Raw genomic sequence first — 19342 nt, 5'->3', positions numbered from 1 at the left:
TGTGTTTATGCTGAGGAAAATTATTTCTTACTAACTCTTCATAAAGAAAAGTTTTTAATGTATAATACAGATGCTCGTAACAAGCGTATCTAATAATCATTCAATGCAGCCTATCAAGGTCCATTGCTGTATGTGCATTTTAAGCATAATTATATTTGTTATAATATTTTCTGGTTTTTAATAAGGTATTTGAAACATGTTTTGAAGCAAATAATTGAACGCCTAGATTTAAACAGATTTTTGTTTCAAAAACTCTATGTATTTCGTTATTTTGTCTCAAAAATAAATGAAACATGCTTTATATACGCTTCATTTTTTTTCGTTCTGTAGTAACTAATATCTTTATCAGTTTCGTATTAGATTTGATTTCGAGTCAATACTAGATTGACTCTCAGTCCAGTACACCCAAATTTCAGCTATACCAACGGCTGTATCATGCAATACGGCATGTATTATAACCAAATGCAAACTCACGCGATATCAGTCATCTTCATCTGCGGGCGAACAGACTCGGTCTGCAGTGAGCGCAGACTGTGGCCCATATCCGGATCCTCATACAACGACTTCAGTTCAGGTCCTAGTGGAATTACGAACTCGTTCTTACAGGCCTCCCTGAAATACATAAATATTTATAAATAGTTTTTGTTCATGTCTTTTGTACGGAGGAGGAAGATAATGAATTCAAAAAAAATACATGTATCCTACATGTATTTTTTTTGAATTCATTATCTGACTGCCCTCCTAGTCTAGTGGCAAGTAGCCCTGACTGCTATAAAAGAGACGCCGTTCGGTATAACAGTCATCAGAAGGCCACTTTCGGAGCAAGGCGTGAACTATAAAATTCTACATGGTAACGTGTTTCTCGTGAGGGAAATGAAATTTCTGCCTTCACTTTAGTTCAACTCGAGTAACAATCTAGCCATACCGAGCAAAATAGTCTACGGAGAGCTTTACTAGACGAAATTCAATCATGAGTCAAATTTTTTACTAAATAAAAATTGAAAAGTCATTATCTCTTCCCTAAATTTAAGATATTTTTTTTCACTTAAAAAATAAATTCAAAAGTTTACTATTGCATGGTTTTAAATCTTTTGTTTTGGAAAGTTCAGACAGTCCATATAATTAATTAAATTTTCTAAGAATGTATATGTTACGTTATAATCGATTCAACTTACATAGTAGTGGCATGTGACTCCAGATGAAGCGCTATGAGCAGATCGTAGAACCCTTGTCGAAGTGGACCCGACATGTACTGCGATTGGATCGCGTAGAGTAGCTGCTTCTGATCTACATGCTGGCAAAGTGCGTGGGCGGCCCTGTGGAGTAATTAGAGATTTTATGGGTGTGATATATGAGTAAATTTTGCAAAGAGGATTAATAACTATCGTGAGACTGATTCATATGAGCTAGCGCATGATTAAGGACTCCGGTTGGGTCCGAAACTAGTCGGACACTCCCGATAAATATGCGAGAGTAAACAGTTATATCATTTATTAAAGAGGATTAAGTTCTCTCGTGTCAACTTTAGTTGGAATATTGTTTAAATGTTTATTAATTAGATCTAAGATGCTTATATTGTAAAATATTATAAAAAATATCATTGTCTTGTGGAATAGGCTGGTATCGAATTAACTAAAGCATATAAAATGTGGTGTCAACATTTCGATTGAACAAGTTGTCATTCCTTTATTACTTCCAAGATAATTCAAGACAAAAATGCATGCATATCACAGTTCATGTGTTTGATAATTTAAACTAAACTATATATTATACGAATATTATTTTTAAACGTACCTATAATTGCTCTGGTAACACAACGCAGCATACAGAGTGAGTGTGTGCGAGTGGAAACTAAGGAGTTTGTCCATCTCTATCAGCTCCAAGATATCTATGCAACGGTCTTCCTCTGCGGACAAAAAAATGACATATTTGTCAAAATAACATTATAATAAAAATTAGCATATTTAAAATGAGGAGTAGGACGACCAAAGAAACGATAAATGGATTTAGTGAAAGACTATATGGCTATACTTGTTCTTGTATATATATACTTGTGAGATGACGTCAGGTAGAAAGGTATGGAACAAGAAGACATGATGTAACCCCAAATAAAAAACAATGGGATAAGGGCACGGATGACGGTGATTCAAGATGAGGTCATGATGAGTTTAATTGATTGCTTGATAAATAGTGCACTATTCTCGTAACAGAAAACAGTTCATTTTGTACTGAAATTATTTAGTTTCTTCAGTTTTTAGAGGCTAAGGAAGTACCAAAAAGTCTATACTACATATTCTAGCGTTTCCCTTAATGTATAATTATATTAATTAAGATACTAACCAGGTATATGCAAGGCCAGCATGGAGACAGCGTCTTCACAGAGCATGGACCAACCGCGGATGTCAGATAGCTTCAGAGCGTGCACTTGAAGAGACTGGTTTGGTACCTATTTGTAGAAATACAGGGAATGTTATAGTGTAAAGTAGAATTAAGTATAGGGGATGTAATATTTTAGGGAGAAGAAAAACAATTCTCGCTAATTCATCTACTAACAAAGTTTGTTTGGATGGATGTTTGTTACTATTCTGCCCAAAATCCAATGGAAGCCTTTGGATGAAATTTGATACACAGATTGAAAACCTGGTAGTATAGGATGGTTTTATCCCGATATTATGTTCCCGTGGAATCATTTTTGACTCGTCGCGAGCCGCTGGTAATAGCTATTCCGTTATAAATTCAATAAAATCACAAACCATACACAATTAAGAAAAATGTAAACTCTCACATATATTTTTTTACTCAAAGCTCTCTTAAGATGGACTCAGTAAAAAAAATCCAAATCAGTGTGACACCTCGTTCATAGTGTATTTGGGAATAACTACTTCTAATATTAACTATTTATTTATTTATTTCAGTTAATTTATAGATTTTAGATTTACACGCATTTGATTTGAACAATGAAAGGTAACACAGAATTCTTGGTCTACAATATTATATAACTAGATTATTATTATTAGTAGTAGAAGTTATTCGAAGGAGCTAACGAATAACTCCTACTATTAACTTCTATTATTATTACTCACTCTAGCCCACTGGTGTGGCTTCAGGCACTGCACTTTGAGCCTAGGCGGGAACTGTGGGATGACGTGTTTGTCACTGGTGGGTAGTACTGCAGCTGACAGCGGCAGGCTGGTAGCCGACCTGCCCAGCTCTATCTGAAGAATCTCTTTGGAAGTCGCCTCTACGAAGATGGCAGGGAACAGCTTGGTTTCCGGCTCCATCTGTGAATAAGGTAGTGTTGTTAGGAAGAGTGCGTAGTAACCCCTTAAGTATTCCAGATTTTACAATTTGATTAATTGATAGGAATTCAATTTTTTTATGAGTTTGTTCAGTAACATAAAAACTGTACACACGTCACTAAACTGATTTACTAAAAGAACATATTAAAACACGATTGTTTGTTAGATTTAGTTTATTGTTTTATTCCTGGGTATCGATAGAATCTTTATAATAGATTAAGCGATCTTTCAACGTTTACATGATCAAAAAAAAAAAAGTCTCATACAGGTTATCTTTTTACTGTTTCTCTGTGTACTAAAACTACTACAAAAACACGTGTTCGTGTTTTTCAAATTGACAATAATCCATCTATGTTCCTACTAACCTTGAACTTAATACTGGTCTCCTTTCCCTCACAAGTGAAGGCCACGGCTCCAGTAGACGTGTCTACTGAGCATCCTATGAACATGCCTTGAGAGGCACCCTTCGCAGTCGCTTCAGCCATCACCTCGTTGTATAGCTCATCGGCGCGGACCATGTAGCAAGATTGGCGGTTAACACTGGAAATAAGGTAGGTTTGTGGGGTTATTTAAATAAAAATGAAGTTATAAATGTTTGTGATCGAAAATTATTTTGGAGTAATTGCTATAAATAAATAAACTGGGTTTAGGAGGTCAGATAGGCAGTCGCTCTTTGTAAAACAATGGTACCTAGTTGCATTTGGTTAGATTGGAAACCGACTGCAACATAGATGGGAAAAAGCTAAACCGCACTCATACGCACTCTGTGTCATGTCATTTACCTTAACAATAGCCTTTAGCTAAGAGTTTCCTAGCTTATAATGAGAAAAGAGTCCGTGCAAGATTTTATTGAAATCCTGTACTTTTTGTGAAATGATCTAAAACTAACTCACTTCTCAATAACCCTGTCGTAATCATCGGTGATGATGACTGATGACTTGGTGACCTTGCTCTGGTTGAAGTCCTTGGAGTGGAGGTGGTACTGCGTCGTCACCCAGCCGATGTACACATGGGTAGGGTCTTGACCGGGGAATATTCTGGAATGAGGATATCATTATTTAATATTGTATTTATGTTATAACCAGATATGTAGTAGAAATATAAAAGGAAGTTAAAGACCAAGCCTTAAAATAAGAGTATGGAAGATGGTACACCAATGTGTCGCGGGTTCGATCCCCGTATGTTATTCGAGACTCAAGGTTAAATTTCTTACTGAGCGAGTCTTTTACTAGCATTCTAATTAAGTTTGACCAAATTTTCAAGCAATGAAAACACTCAGAGGAATGTATAATTACCGATTGCGGTTTTTATAAAACTGTGGACTATATGTCGTTCAAATCAATTTTAGGGTTGAGTGACATCTACGCATTTATAGGAATTTACTTTTTCATTGTAAAAGTTAAAGCCTGAAGGACAATGACACAATGCTCAAATTTATCAATTCTTTTTTGGATCCTGCCTTTTCGATCTCCACATCACTTAAAAATCAGATTTAGCAGTCTAACATTAGCGTAATTTCATAACAGAATATCATACTAACCTGACGCCATAGAAGTACTCATTGATGAGTCTGAGGCACTCCGAGTCGAAGATCTCATTGCCGACTGTTTCCGTAGCAGAGGCCGCCAACGTACTGGTCGTCATTTGTTTCCGCTCCTGCGTCGGTGTCGCCATCTGCAGGTTCGACTGTCAGTCGTGTTGGGAAGCGTGAAGAAGAATACATCTTATTAGTATGAAAATAGTGCTGTTATTACAATGGCGGTTGATGGTTTAGCACTTGCTCTAGTTATAGATTTGAGAGTTGTTTTATTTCGATTATTTATGTATGGGGGTGTGTTTTGTTTTATTATTTGCTTTTAAATACAATGGTTTATCGTAGAAGATAAAGAGAAAAGTCTGATAATGATATAGATTACACAAAAAGACAGAAATACATCTAGTACATGTAATTAACGTATTAAAACATTAACAAGATTTTGATTTAAAATATCTCAGTTTATTTATTTAGTCATAGTATTTATAACTAAATTGATACAAAATTACAAAATGAAATATTGAAGCAAAACATGCGAACACAAAACAGGTCTAGATTAGTAGAGAACAAACGATGGTTTTGTTACAGAACCAGGTCTACAAGGACTTACGTTCAGTCCAACTTGGCTTCCATACAAGTTGGATCTGCTAGGCCGCGCGTTCATGCCGTTATATCTTTGATTGGGCTTCGACAAACAGACACCATGATTTAACAGTGATGTAACATAAATCGATAAATGGTAATGTGGAACGAAAATCGATTTGGGAAAGAGGTGATATAATCGATTACAAAGGATATATTTCTTTAATTTTAAGTACCTAAATCGATTATAAAAGAACCATCTCTGTATATTTTAAGAGGTGTAGGAGGTGGCTACGATCCAGAGCAACAGATGAACAGATTCGATAAAACAAATTATGTAGTGAACAAAAACGTGATGGAAGAACAAAATGGGACATAAAATGGGATATGACGTAAATATTGTTGAACTTAAAAATGTTCTAAATTACAACAATATTTAAAGAAAAAAAATCCACCTATGTAAAAAAAAACTTTGATTGTAATTAAATGCAAAAAGATACCATTCAATTTATCGCAAAAAAATGCAAAATACAAAAATAATTTATTATAATAACAATAATTTTGGGTACAACCAATTTAAACTTTAGTTTCAAATGAACAAAAATTCAAATCAAAACTTTCATTAAAAGAAGCACAATGCAAAATAAACTTTATGTATGCGGTATAGAGTTGAAATTACCTGTGACACTTTGATTTGGGGGTTTGGCCTCCTTGGTCCCCGTTCGGGCGATACTTCGGTATCGCTGAAGGGGTCTGGGGTCTTGGATTTGCGGGATTTAGCGCGGTCGCTGCTTTCGCCGCGTTTGCTTCTGAAGAACCTAGTTTGGGAAGTACATTTGGTAAATTTATTTTATTTTAGGTCGAAGGACTATTTTAAAATGTACGGCCTTAAAGAGCATTGAAATAGTTCACTTTTTGGTCTATACTATTTTCAGAGGTGATCAGTAAGGCTTGAGGTGTTGAGGATAAAGATATTGTTATCTATATTCAGATAGATAACAATAGTATGTTCAGAATTTTCTGAGGCTTAAACGATGTAACTACGTCATATTACAAATAGCAATTAATATTTACAAAATTATACTATTTATTTTTGTAGAGGCAGCGACTAATTCAAAACGACCATAAGTTGAGTAATTTTTTTTTTCTGATCCTACATTCAAGTTAGTTCTTTAGCAACTGGTTTGCACCAATTCTAATATTTTCCAAGATTGTCTTAAGCCAGATCAGAGGCCTACGTGCGGTTCAAAATTTCGACACGAGCCTGTGCATTAACCGTACAAAAAGATGGAGAAACACTTCTTATACCAAAAGGACCAACTCACTTGAAAGGCGACCGTCCACGCTTGTCCTTCTTATCATCGGGCGTCAAGCTCTGAGCTCCAAGATCATACTTGGCCATTTCAGCCTCACTGGTAGACCGGTGCATGCCGTTAATTTGACCTGTGTGGTATAAACAGATTAGCAAACTTATGGCAGTAATGTGGATCGAAGGACCAAATTCTTATTCGTCAAGTAGAATATATCCTTATTAATTGAACACTAGTAGTTAAGGGTGTGTGTAACGTAAGAGTTTTATACACGGTGATTTTTTAGTCGTCTTACAAAAGGAGCCCAGTTCATGTATCCGACGTAAAATACCACTAGGCGCGATTACTATTTTTTTATCATCAACTAAGATAATAAGTATGAAGAAAAATTAAACAAGAGAAATCTGAAATATACTCTTAAAAATGATAAATACGCCGCCGCCCGCGCCCCTCACCATTGTTACAAGTCTCGGACCGCGCTCGCAACAGAGCTGTGTTTCTAAAAAACTACGAATTGCATCATAATATTGAATAAAAATTGCATTTTAAATTTATTAAAATCTCATAAATACCTATTTTTTTATCATGAACGTGTTCTAGTGATAGGATACATGAACTGGGCTGCTTTTGTAAGACGACTAAAAAAATCACGGTCTATACATTACTGTGTAATAAAATTTTATGTTTTCTTTTAAACAGTAACGAGACTCGGATGCATTAACGGATTTTAGGTCCTTTTGAAAGTTTATTTGTAGTGGGAAACAATTGTACATCACAAATGATGTTACAGCATGTTACTATGAACTCAAAGCATGTCATTATTGTCGATAGCTAGATATAACGAGTACACGTTATATCACTTCCACGATGATAACGAAGAAAAATACAACACAAAATGAAAAGCAACGAACATTTATAACATCATGGAAAAGCCAGTTCTATTTTATTTTTGATAACTTACCTTAAATTCTCTTTGATAAAATGATTAATATTAGTTTATGTACTTCTGACACTAATCTGACCTAAAGTATAGACCAACAAAAATGTAGACAGCGCAAGAAGGTAAGAAATTAAAATATTACTGCGTAATTTATTTAGGTTAGGTAGGTAGGTAGACGCATTAGGTATTTGTCATGGTATTATTATAAATTTCTTGTGGCGGAATCATGGTAATTATTTATTTAACAACAGTTTATTCACGTGTAAGTCTTGTCATTCAGACTTGCTTGTCTATCACCGCGTCAGTTCACGCTTAAGGAACTAGTCGGGCGATCCCAATAAATATACGCGAATAAATATTTGTTAAATAAATATTCATTTTTTTGCGTGCAAAAGGCACGATTAACAGAATTTTGGTTTTAATTTGTTTCAATATATTTGACTACACTGTCTACAAATTATTTAGTCTATAACCTAAAGCTTATAAAACGCGTCCTTCTAAGCAACGTCGATATGACATTTACAAGGCCACAATATAACCTGTTTGCAAATTATAACTTTAAATATTAAGACCTCTGGGTATGGAGCCCTTGCGCGGGGGTCTGGACGGCTGTCGCTTGACCTTCGAAGTTGGGACCTCTTCTTGTCCGTTCTCGTAGTGCAAACCTATGGGTTGGTGGGGGTAAAATAAGGGTAAAAAGCGTTGTTGTGAGATGTATGCAATACGTGTGACTAGATAGGATTTTCTGGTCCTTTTGTTCCCTGAATTTAACTGTTATAACTTCTGTGAGGATAATCTCAAAACTGCGTTATTCTTTAACGTACTTTGGAAGACAGTTTTTTTTTGGGGAATTGGAAAATTTGTAATATAAAATACAAATAAGTGTGCTATCTAAAACAAACATTTATGTGCAAAGTGTGTGTAAAAATATAGAAAAAACACATACATATTGCATACACCTAATAGTAACGGGTAACAAAAAAGTGCAAAACAAATATTTAGATACAACTGGATTGAGAAGCTACTCTATAATATTACAGCGGGGTATTATTACAATAATAAAACGTTTATTATAAACCATTTCATAAGCCAGAAATTTCCAATCAATATTATCGATGCTTTATGGAATGCAAGACTTAAAGATGGGTGGATGTGGATAATGGGTGACCGTCGATGTGTTATATTTTGTTTATACCTATGACCAAAATTAGGTACGGTTATGGAACATTTAACATTTTTTGTTCATATGATTAAAAATAAAATAAACTTCACAAATTCTTACGATTTTGGAGATTTCTAAGTGTTCCCCACTTTGATTGGATATGTTATTATTTATATTGACCACATGGATAGCTGAGATATATAAAACATCAGACCAAACACACTATGCGCGACGTCTCGCGGGTGTTTTAGACAAATGCTTGTTCTGAGTCTGGGTCTATTAGCATATGACTTGAATGTTTGTGAAATTCTCCGGGACATATGGAATAAATCCTTAGTGCATGTTATATTAATATGATCTTAATATTAAAATTGAAATTTCTGGCTCGCAAAACATAAAAGGGAAAAATCTACAAATACTACTGATCAGTCTACTCCATCCATAAATTATCAAACGTACCTTTGATATCATTCATGGTGAACCCGCTCCTCATGATCTGGTCGATGTGGGCCGGCATCTGAGCCTCGACAGCTTCCTTCATAAGGATCTGTTGGCGGTCTTTGATCTCGATCCAACGACGTGCCTTTTCTGCCTCACTAGAATATAAATGTGAATGAGTGTTTAAAGCATAAGACTTCTTACCTATGTGAGATGGTGAGGATGGTGCATTGGAAGCTAACGTGAGGAGGAGTATGTCAGTCTTCGACTGTTTGTCGGATAGTATTGGCAATCACTTACAAATTAAGATACATACAGATACAATTAACGGGAGGGAGAAGAACAGTGATACAGTAAATTGGCAGAATGGACATAATGATATTGCTCAGATGTTGAATAGCATTATCTAATGGGCTGCCTCAACGACAATAGAGATAGATCTTTAGATGAATTTGCCTGTTAAATATATAACTATAATATAGAAAATCTGAAATAACACTTACTCGATAAACTCAGAGTGGCAGATGACGGGCAGTGACAGTCTGAGGAACTCCCAGTTAGCCTTCTCCATGGTCTCAAATGTGTTGTGAGAAATCTTCAAACATGGTGGGGTGTCTATAAAAAAATAATATATTAATATAATATTTAAGCTTTAGTTTTAGGAATAAGATGTACGTCTTATTATTTAAAGTAAGTCAAGTGGAATAGAATATTGATGATAGCTACGGAAGATGACATATCAATAGGCATAGATGGAAGGTAAAATGATTATTTCGTAGCTTTGGTTTGAAAGGTTTAAAATACAGTTAGATGAACATTCAGAAACATTAAAAACTAAAGTGAACAGAGGATCTCCCACTACATCTTTAATATGATTGCTTTTGGAAGCGTAACAGAGCAACACATGGCGTAGAGCGGAATCTCTCTTCTACACCTGCAAACCTTTAAGCCATGGCAATAGGCTCGCCGACTTGAAAATACATTGGTCGAAGCTATGAAACTATAAATTATATTTAAGTCCTCATTACACCTTTTCAATAAGTTGTACATTTCAATTAGACTGTTACCTGATCCAGCTGGTATTCTGGTGACGTCGATTCTGGTGTCAATCATCTCGTCTGTGTTCTCGAAGATAGGCTGGTCTTTTGTGTACCAGTGGGTGACATCTCTCTTCATGTTACTGTAACGTGACAAGAAAATCAGAAAAGATTTGTGAATGAAACTTCAAGGAGTTTTTTTTTATTTTTGACACAAAGCTTTCGTCTTCTATGAGAGCCAGAAAACTGAAAAACAAATTCTACCATTTTTTTGTGAAAATAGTTTCTTTTTTTATAATTTCAAGTAATTCGCCTTGTCTGCTGATAAACGTTTTTGGGTATTTTGAAATCGACTGCGTTTTTTGGCCCTTTTGAGTACCAATGTGATTTTTTAAAGGTATATTTGCTTTTTTCATTCCTCTAAGACATCACTGACCAGCAGGGCAGGAAAACGTAAAAAAAACCGAGATTCCAAATATTGAAATCTAAATCACCAACCCGCAGCGTGCTAGCTCGCTGCTCAGTGCTCAAACCATCCCTATACGGGAAGAGGCTCGTGCCCTGCAGTAGGACGTATATAGTCTGGTATAATAATAACTATGGAAGGGGAACGGCTAGAAACTCCATACGGTAATATGTAGCTATAACATAGTCATCACAAAGTGAATAAAAATATTATAATACTTACACGCAGAACGGTTCGTAACCCTCTTGTAGACCACATGTTGTGAAATACTTCAATGTGTTCACGTCCTGGCCATATGTTAACCTGTTGAACGAAACACATTAGTGTTATTTTTGAAACAGCATAGGTACAGATGTATTTTAAAAGTATGTGTTCCATAACCTTAGAAAATGTAATGATGACCATGTAAAATGAGAAACATTAGACAGTTTCACACGATATGACTATCAAAACATCAGGTATTAAACCAAATTCAATGAGTTTCTGTGGTGAAACAGTCAGCAGAAAAGACGTCTGTAAGTTACCTAAAACGTTGATAGGATGCATTCAACACCAATTTTACTACCTTTTTTCTAGGAAATTATTAAATGATTCCCACTTAAGGGTTTAGCGGAAGGGCGTATCGGACTTGTTGACCAATTTGTATGCAAATCTGATTTATTAACCGGTTTCTGTAGTTAAATATTCCAAAGACTTACAAAAATATAATATGTACCTCGCTTTCTGCCCGACTCCCAAAGTGCAAGCCGGTACGAAGTTGTCTCCTTGTACATCAGCGAAGGTCGTCTCTCCGCCGAGAGCATCCATCAACAACTCTCCGTTCAATGAGAAACCTGGGTGTAAATATATGTTAAGAAGTGTTCGGAAAGAAGGCAGAAGGATGGAGTGTAGGTATGGTCTATACTAGACTAAAAAGGGTGGTTATCTACAAAAAATGTAAAGGATTTTATGGATGTGATTCTTTAATTCTTCAATAGGGATATTTATTCCATGTGACATTAAGTAATCGACAGCAAAATTATGTAATTTGAAAATTTTAATAAAACGCAAGTTAAGAAAAAAACTTTTACGAAGAATTTATTAGGACTGGACAAGAATAATCTTCTTTTTGGTTGTAGCTATATCTACACTAAATAAAGGGAATGCTTTAAATGATATGGTCAAATAATTCTAATATAAGTGTGTTATTATTAGCAAGTAATATCAAAATTTAGAAGCAGGCAGGAAAATTAATAGGGATTTTAATTAAATAGTATTTTAATAAAACTTTTGCATTCAGAAAAGTTTATAAAACTATAGAAGTTCAAACATATGTAGAGCCTTTTTCCCACGCTATGTTGAGATCGGCATAATGTTTCAGAAGTTAGAAAAAAAAATATATTACGATACCCGTCCTAAGGTGGATTCATACATTTCGAATCGTGATCCCACCGGCACGTCAGCTCATGATTAAGGACTCTGGTTGGGTCCGAAACTGGTCGGACTACCCCGATAAATACGCGTGAGTAAACCGTTATTAAATAAATGAATATAAATTATTCACGTAGAAGAAGTTAAAATAAATAAAACATCATATTAAGTGACGTTTAAATATATGTTTGAACTTCAATAGTTGTTTATCTGAAACATTAATGTATATTAGTAAGAATGTTAGTGAATATTGTAGAATATTTCAAATACTGATTTCTGTGCAATTCATATTTATTCTACTTTACCCGACCGACTGTTACTAAGGGATATCATGATTTGAAATTTATACAAATGTCTTCAGCTAATTGATTTTAGGTCATCCCTTTTACTGAGAATCTTTTTGGTTCTTGATTTATGAAGAATAATGTAATCAAATTTCATCAGCTTCTTTCAAAGTTCTTCAACTTTAATTCACTTTAATTCATTGGTTAAATGTGTTTTTTTTTTGTTAACTGAGTAAGACAAAAAAAATATGGACAATATTCTGAACATCTCATAATTATCGTAGTGGCCTTGCCGTTTATACTTACGAGGTGTGGGTTCGGTCTAAACTTTCTTACTTATTCTAAGATACCACTGAGAAAACGGTGAAGGGGATTAATGCGAGGAAACTTGGATCAAAACGCTAGTAGTGAGCTAGCGCTGGTGCTTTCTTGTGAATTATTATAAACATCTAAGTAAATTACTAGACTTATTTACAGGGACCAAATTTTGCCTATCGAGAAGTGTAACAAATATTATAAAATTAAAGAAAACAGTGCAAAAGTGATACAAACTATAGTTTTTCCCGTACCCAGTCCCATTTAAAAGTGCTAGTTTGATTGCGACTCTCAGTAAAGGGGAAATTTGATCAGTCCAATCAATCAATATTATTCGGATGTGCGACTATATCAATCAGGGCAAGCGAAGCGGTGGATACTAAGTCGAGATTCTCGAAGCATTTAGCGTTTAAGCATTCAAAGTAATTGTACGGCATATCCATACTGGCAGGAACATTTTTTGTAATACATTAACACATATTTACAAAGGGAAAAGAGAAAAAATCATGCAATGAGTCTAACACTAATTCGTTGTCTTTGACTAGTGGAAGTAATTAAGCGTCACAAGAAGCGAAGTATTAATAGAGTAAGACTTAGGTACGCGGAAGAAATACCGAGGATTTTGGAAGGCAAAAATGTTCCTGCCACTATACAAGCCATTCACTCTGATATTTACTTATCGTCTTATCAATGAGATCTAGGAACACCCCCACTACGTCACCGACAGCCCATTGCTTGCCGAAAGACTCTGTGCTACCGCTGTACACTTTTTCCTCCTTGAAAGTCGGGAAAAATAGTTTTTTACCTTATTGCTTATGGCATTAAGAAGATTTTGCTGTGAGACGAAATTTTAGACGAAAAGTTTTCATGATTTGACATTTTTATTTGACAGTTTTAGGATGAGTGCAAAGTGTAGTTTTTGAACCAGATATCAACTAAGTACTCCCAACTCCCAACTCTCAGAAAAATTAGAATTTTGTTTTGCTCACCAATAGTTTAAAGCGAAAACGCCCTGCAATATTGGGGACATTATTTCAGCTCAAACTACAGCAACAAACTACACTTTGCAAGCATAAAAGTATAGAACAAAACTAGATCTTGCTAAACAGTATACAGTTTTAAAATCAACAACATTTATGGGATATTTAAGTCAGAACCGGGAAAACAGTACATTAAGAGGACAGCGTGTGGATAGGAGATAGTTACCACGAGTTAACCACATACAGAAGGAGAATACCTGGACTTAGGGATGCCACCCTGAGTTTTTAAATAAAAAATAATTAAAGAAAAAATATTTAAGGGACAGTTTTGAAAAAAAATCCGGGTACAAAATTTTTCACCTATCTTGAATAGACTGACTGCTTATATGATGTTCATAATCCATTTGCTATTTGAATCTGATCAAGTCATTATTGTATTTAAATAAAAAAAATATCAGTTTATTTTTTATCCTGCTCAGTTAAGTGTGTACTGAGTCAACAGTCACAACTTCGGAAGAAAATAAATCAGGTCTGTTGGTAGAGATTTCTTTAGAAATAAACAACACCCTCGTAAAACATAATATTTTGTAATATTGTTTTTTTACTATTCAGTGTGCACATAAATAAATAAACTAAACAAAGGTATGTCCTTACAAAATATTAAAAAAAAATCAAAGGAAGATATAACAGAAAACTCAGAGTGACACCCCTTCATCCCTATCCGTGGTAACTCACTAATAGTCTGGTCTATGACGTCGAGGAAGCAGCCGACAATATCGCCCACTTTCAGTTGCTGCCCAAACGTGTCGCTGGCACCGCCGTGCACTTTAAGCGACTATAACACCACTTGAATATGTACTCTATGCCGATGGAGTAAGAGTGTTTTTGAGATCTTGAGATTTATGACGTTATTTTTTTAATGCTGTTTGTTTTTAAGCTTTTTTTTTAAGTAGATGGGCCTACCACCGCTTCAGAATAGATTGTGATTGGTCGTTAGTTATTTGACCAACCAATAACGGTGATTTTGCAGCAGATTTAATTTTCTATCAAAAATACTTCTAACAAAAAATTAAGCGACTTTAAAAAGTTAGCGCTCAAAGCAAAGAATAAATTGTATGACATATTATATTATCATATCAGCTTAGTTTCTAGTCTTTAAAGGCTTGACACCTAACTTCAGTCAGTATAAAGTTGACATGATAATATTATCATGTCATCCAGATTATTATTTGCTTTCAAGAGCTGATTTTTATAACTCGTAGCGAATATTCTATCGTCAAAATCTCAAGATCTCTCACCACTGCACAATAATACCTAAACATTATCGCTAATTATGGAACAGAGTATAACACTTACATTGTATCCGTCGAATGCCCAAGAGTTCTCATCTTGACCGAGCATCATGCCTGGAGCCATATCGGCGTGGGCCCAACCGACCTGAATGATAAAAAGAATTAAATTTAATGCTATGTTTTAGAAGATGGGTTCATGATATATGAATTCAGAGATGGTTTTAATGAGACATCCTAATGAGAAATTAAGAAATAAAATGCTTATAAAAAGGGTGTTATTTGATAACATACAAAATATGTAAAATATGTTTAGCAATTAAAAGAGTTTATCAATAATTTTAATTAAGATAAGTTGAAATGAAGACATCCATTTCAAATTTTCGTTATCCGAAATAACATTAATGATAATATTGACTGTAAGATATTGAAACGATCGCTAAATATTCCTGAAATCAACTTTACCATAAATAAGCACTCAATTAAACCTCGCTACTCAAAGATCAATTATTTTTGCTGTAATAAGTAATTTAATTAAAGTACAAGCTTACCCTCATAGGCCCAGCGGTGAGTATCTCAAACTCGAAGTACCACTTGCCAGAGCTGACGGCGTAGTTCTTCTCCGCACGGTAAGTTCTGAAGTCTGCCTGCTTCTGTTTAGACGCTTCTGCTAGTAACGCTGTAAATAATAGGTGGAGGTTATATGGAGTAATAGAAAAAGGGTTGAGGACAAAAAACCTAAAACATTTATCGCCGTAGCTGTAAGCCGGAATTTAAATAAACAAGTGGATGCCCAAGACCAAGTTAGCTTCTGAAAACTATTTTTCGTTTTTCAAATTGCTACTTTATGCTATTAGTTTTTTTGTGCTGACGTAACGATCTAACGCAAAACGCTCTCATAATGTGATATTTTCAGATCAATAAATCGTCTTGTCTATCCAGCAAGAGTACTTGTCGAAAATACTCATATTTATTTCCATTTTACCTTACGGGAATTATAAAAAAGAACAAACAAAAGATCAATTCAGTTAAGAATTGGAAGATCTCAAAATAGTAGTTTACTATTTCTTTTTTGTTTTATACATGAATAGCCCGAAGGACTAAACTTCTTGCAGATATAGTCGCAGATCCCGTTGAAATGTGTTCAGATTATTTCAGAGGTAATTTTGGACCTACCCTCGTGCTGTTCCCCAGTAGGTGGGTCCAAATTGTATCCGTACACCAGTAGGGTCCTGACGGTCTCTGAAGCAGTGTCCCTGTTGGCCTTCTTGATGGCGTCGTCAACTTTCGGGTAGGGGACCAAGTGCGGCGACCGGTGCATGTCGGGGTCCTAAATTGAATAGCTTTTATTAATATAAGTGTCTAGCAGCTTTTGTAAATTTGTCATTGAATCTTCAACAAAATTGGTCCTTCGAAAAAGCAATTGATTAAAAAACCCAACTTAAATTGTAAAGTTATGAATATAAGGTAAACTCAAAATATAAAGGTACTGTGAAGTTGATAATTAACATAAAAAGATCCTGAGAGAGAGGTGTCGCCTCTGTTTACAATTTAACATTTAAGCCTATTTTATCCCACTGCTAGGCTTCGGACTTTGTCTCCAAAATACTATCCTCTTTCCATTGTTTTCTCTCGGCAACGAACAGTAAACTTTATAAAACAATAGCAACTGCCAAAATATAGGTCAGAACTAATCTTTAAAACCCCAAATGTACCTACCACATGAAACATCAAATAAAATTGCAAAGTAAACACAACCTATCTAATACCATACTAATAAAAAATGAATAAAACACAACATACACACACATAAATAAAATAAATACACACAATAAAATCAGCATCTTCTTTCTTCAGTTGCTAGACACAAGTATATCTTGCTGTGACCCTCACACCTAATAGGGAGGCACGTACTAAGTGTGAAGGTCACAGCAGACAGCCCTGGTACTTAGTAGTGGTCCTTAGAGGCGAAGAGGTACTTAGATGGTACTTACACATGGTAGCAATAAAATTATCAAAAATAAAACAGGGTAAAGATGAACATACTGGTCATTTTTTTGGGTATGGCAATGTATTAAATATATCAAAAAAAAGCAAAGAATCAAATAGGTGTATATAAATAATAATAACGTTTGTGTGAGTATTTGTTCTGTGTCTGTATAATTTATCAATATGTATGTATTTAGTTATGTAATAAGATTACAATAACTTCATTTGAAGTGATTTTGCCAATGTGAATAGGCTTTTTGCTGATGTATGCGTCCCAAATGCTATTACCTACGTGTATAAGTAAGCAGAGCTACGGGCTAAACATTACAGTCAACAAATCAGATGTCTAGTACTCATAACACAAGCTTTCTTAGTTTCAAGGAAAAAAAAGACATTTATTCAATCAATCAACTTTGAGACTTCAAGGCTTTGTTGTGTGCAAAATAGTAGAAACAAGCATTCATATTCCCGAGAAACACTTTGGTAAGTGACACTGTGGAATAAAGGTGTATTGTTAAGTGTCACTCTGGAATAAAGGTTTGAGACGTGATGTGTTACCTCGTTGAGTCCATAGGTCCAGCCCTGTTGTATCCGCTCGCGCGCCCACAGGTTGTGCGTGTTCTCAGCCAGCTGGTCCACCAGCTCGTCCATCTTGGGTGTCAGGGTGACAGCACTCAGGTCCAGGGGTGCTGGCTTGTAGCCGTTCGACTGGATGTTAAGAAATATTTAAGTATGGTTAGAATTGTAAGATAATAGGCAAAAATTTAGGATATTAAGCAAAGTATGATATAACCGACAGATATCAAGGATATTAATTTCATTATTCTTCAGTTTTAAGAAGGCCATTCAAACATTTGAGAATCTAAATTACATTTTAGAGCAACATTCAAACCCATACAGAAACAAAATATTTAAGTTGATCCAGTTGTTTAGGAGTTTAGTGATAAACACATATACAGTAGAATTATCTCTAATCCTACTACTATTATAAAGGCGAAAGTTTGTAAGTATGGATGTATGGATGTTGGTTACTCTTTCACGTAAAAACTACTGAATGGATTTGAATGAAACTTTACCACAATATAGCTTATACATCAGAATAACACATAGGCTACAATTTTTGAGGTTTCGAAGTCCACGCGAACGAAGTCGCGGGCAAAAGCTAGCATGTATATAACATTCTTGTGTTCGAAATTGAACTCCTCCGAAATGGGTCGACCGATTCTTGTGTAATTTTGTGGACATATTCGGTAGGTCTGAGAATCCACAACATTTATTTTCATATCATGAATATGTCATGAATTATGTTTTTTTTCTACTCTATGGCAAAAAAATGTTTGATGGGAGAGCTAGTTCAGTATAAAGATTATTTAGTGCTTACCTGCATAAACGGTTCGTTGGGCAGACGAACGTTGCGTATGCGCGCCGGCGGCTTGTCCAGGCTGATGTAGTAGCCCAGCGCCAGTATGGTCCTGCGAAACAATTAGTTCATTAATTCATGTTTATTTTATTTAATTTTTAAAATTACTTTATTATTTTTTATATAATAGATTAAACATATTCTTTATTTATACGACTACCGCACACTCCTTGTGTCGCGGGGGATTCCACAAACATTCAAGTCAAATTTACAAAGACACCTAGACTTGTAGCTTAAATAGACAAATCTTCGATGAAATTTCATCAGAAGACCGACAGATTTCTATATACTATCATTGAAAATTGCTGGCTTGAATACTAAGCTGCCATTGCACATATAATGAAAAGTTTTAGGTTACTTTAATCTGGTAAATTTCCGTGGCTTTTAATATGACAACGTTCTAACGAATTCGCAATTTAGCGTATAAAATATATAATAAGTAAAGTAAAATGTATTTACTTGAGTGTTTGCACAGCAAGTTGTATGTCGTATCGCTTCTCGGCGGGCGGCAGTCGCTCGAAGGGCACTAGACACGGGTGGATCTTGTGAAGGTCTTCTCGCTGATCACCGTACATCCAACCAGCTTCAATCTATAAGCAAGGAGATTGTTATCAGTTTTGATTCCTCTTCTATAATGAATACTAATAAATAAATCATAAATATACATGCGGATAATATCACATACATTGTTCTGGACCCAAAGTAAGTTGCTAAAGCACTTGTGTTATGGATTTCAGATACAATGAAGGTACCACAAACACCCAGACTCGAGACAATGTAATCTCATAATAATATTATTAACGTAATTATATTCTGGCTAAGCTCTGTAGCGTAAGTCATAAACCGACAACGGCGCAAATTGTTTGATGACAGGTTTAGTTACGATT

At 35.1% G+C, this 19342-nt stretch overlaps 1 protein-coding gene across 1 annotated transcript in view; it reads right to left on the bottom strand.

Annotated features, from left to right (window-relative positions):
- Positions 1 to 19342, bottom strand: part of LOC113505095 (ryanodine receptor) — a 145452-nt gene that overhangs the window by 57596 nt on the left and 68514 nt on the right. Inside the window, 24 exon segments of the mRNA XM_026887609.1 lie at positions 475 to 612; positions 1176 to 1316; positions 1795 to 1906; positions 2341 to 2446; positions 3084 to 3281; positions 3665 to 3839; positions 4193 to 4336; positions 4840 to 4985; positions 5444 to 5518; positions 6095 to 6233; positions 6741 to 6858; positions 8238 to 8330; positions 9287 to 9423; positions 9769 to 9880; positions 10333 to 10445; positions 10991 to 11071; positions 11484 to 11601; positions 13454 to 13553; positions 15114 to 15194; positions 15598 to 15725; positions 16223 to 16376; positions 17594 to 17743; positions 18417 to 18507; positions 18915 to 19045. Coding sequence (XP_026743410.1) covers positions 475 to 612; positions 1176 to 1316; positions 1795 to 1906; positions 2341 to 2446; positions 3084 to 3281; positions 3665 to 3839; positions 4193 to 4336; positions 4840 to 4985; positions 5444 to 5518; positions 6095 to 6233; positions 6741 to 6858; positions 8238 to 8330; positions 9287 to 9423; positions 9769 to 9880; positions 10333 to 10445; positions 10991 to 11071; positions 11484 to 11601; positions 13454 to 13553; positions 15114 to 15194; positions 15598 to 15725; positions 16223 to 16376; positions 17594 to 17743; positions 18417 to 18507; positions 18915 to 19045 — 2981 coding nt within the window.

Source organism: Trichoplusia ni, chromosome 24 (assembly GCF_003590095.1).
Source record: "Trichoplusia ni isolate ovarian cell line Hi5 chromosome 24, tn1, whole genome shotgun sequence".
Lineage (NCBI taxonomy): Eukaryota > Metazoa > Arthropoda > Insecta > Lepidoptera > Noctuidae > Trichoplusia > Trichoplusia ni.
Note: the sequence above shows the minus strand (reverse complement) of the source record. Positions and strands in the feature narration are given on the sequence as shown.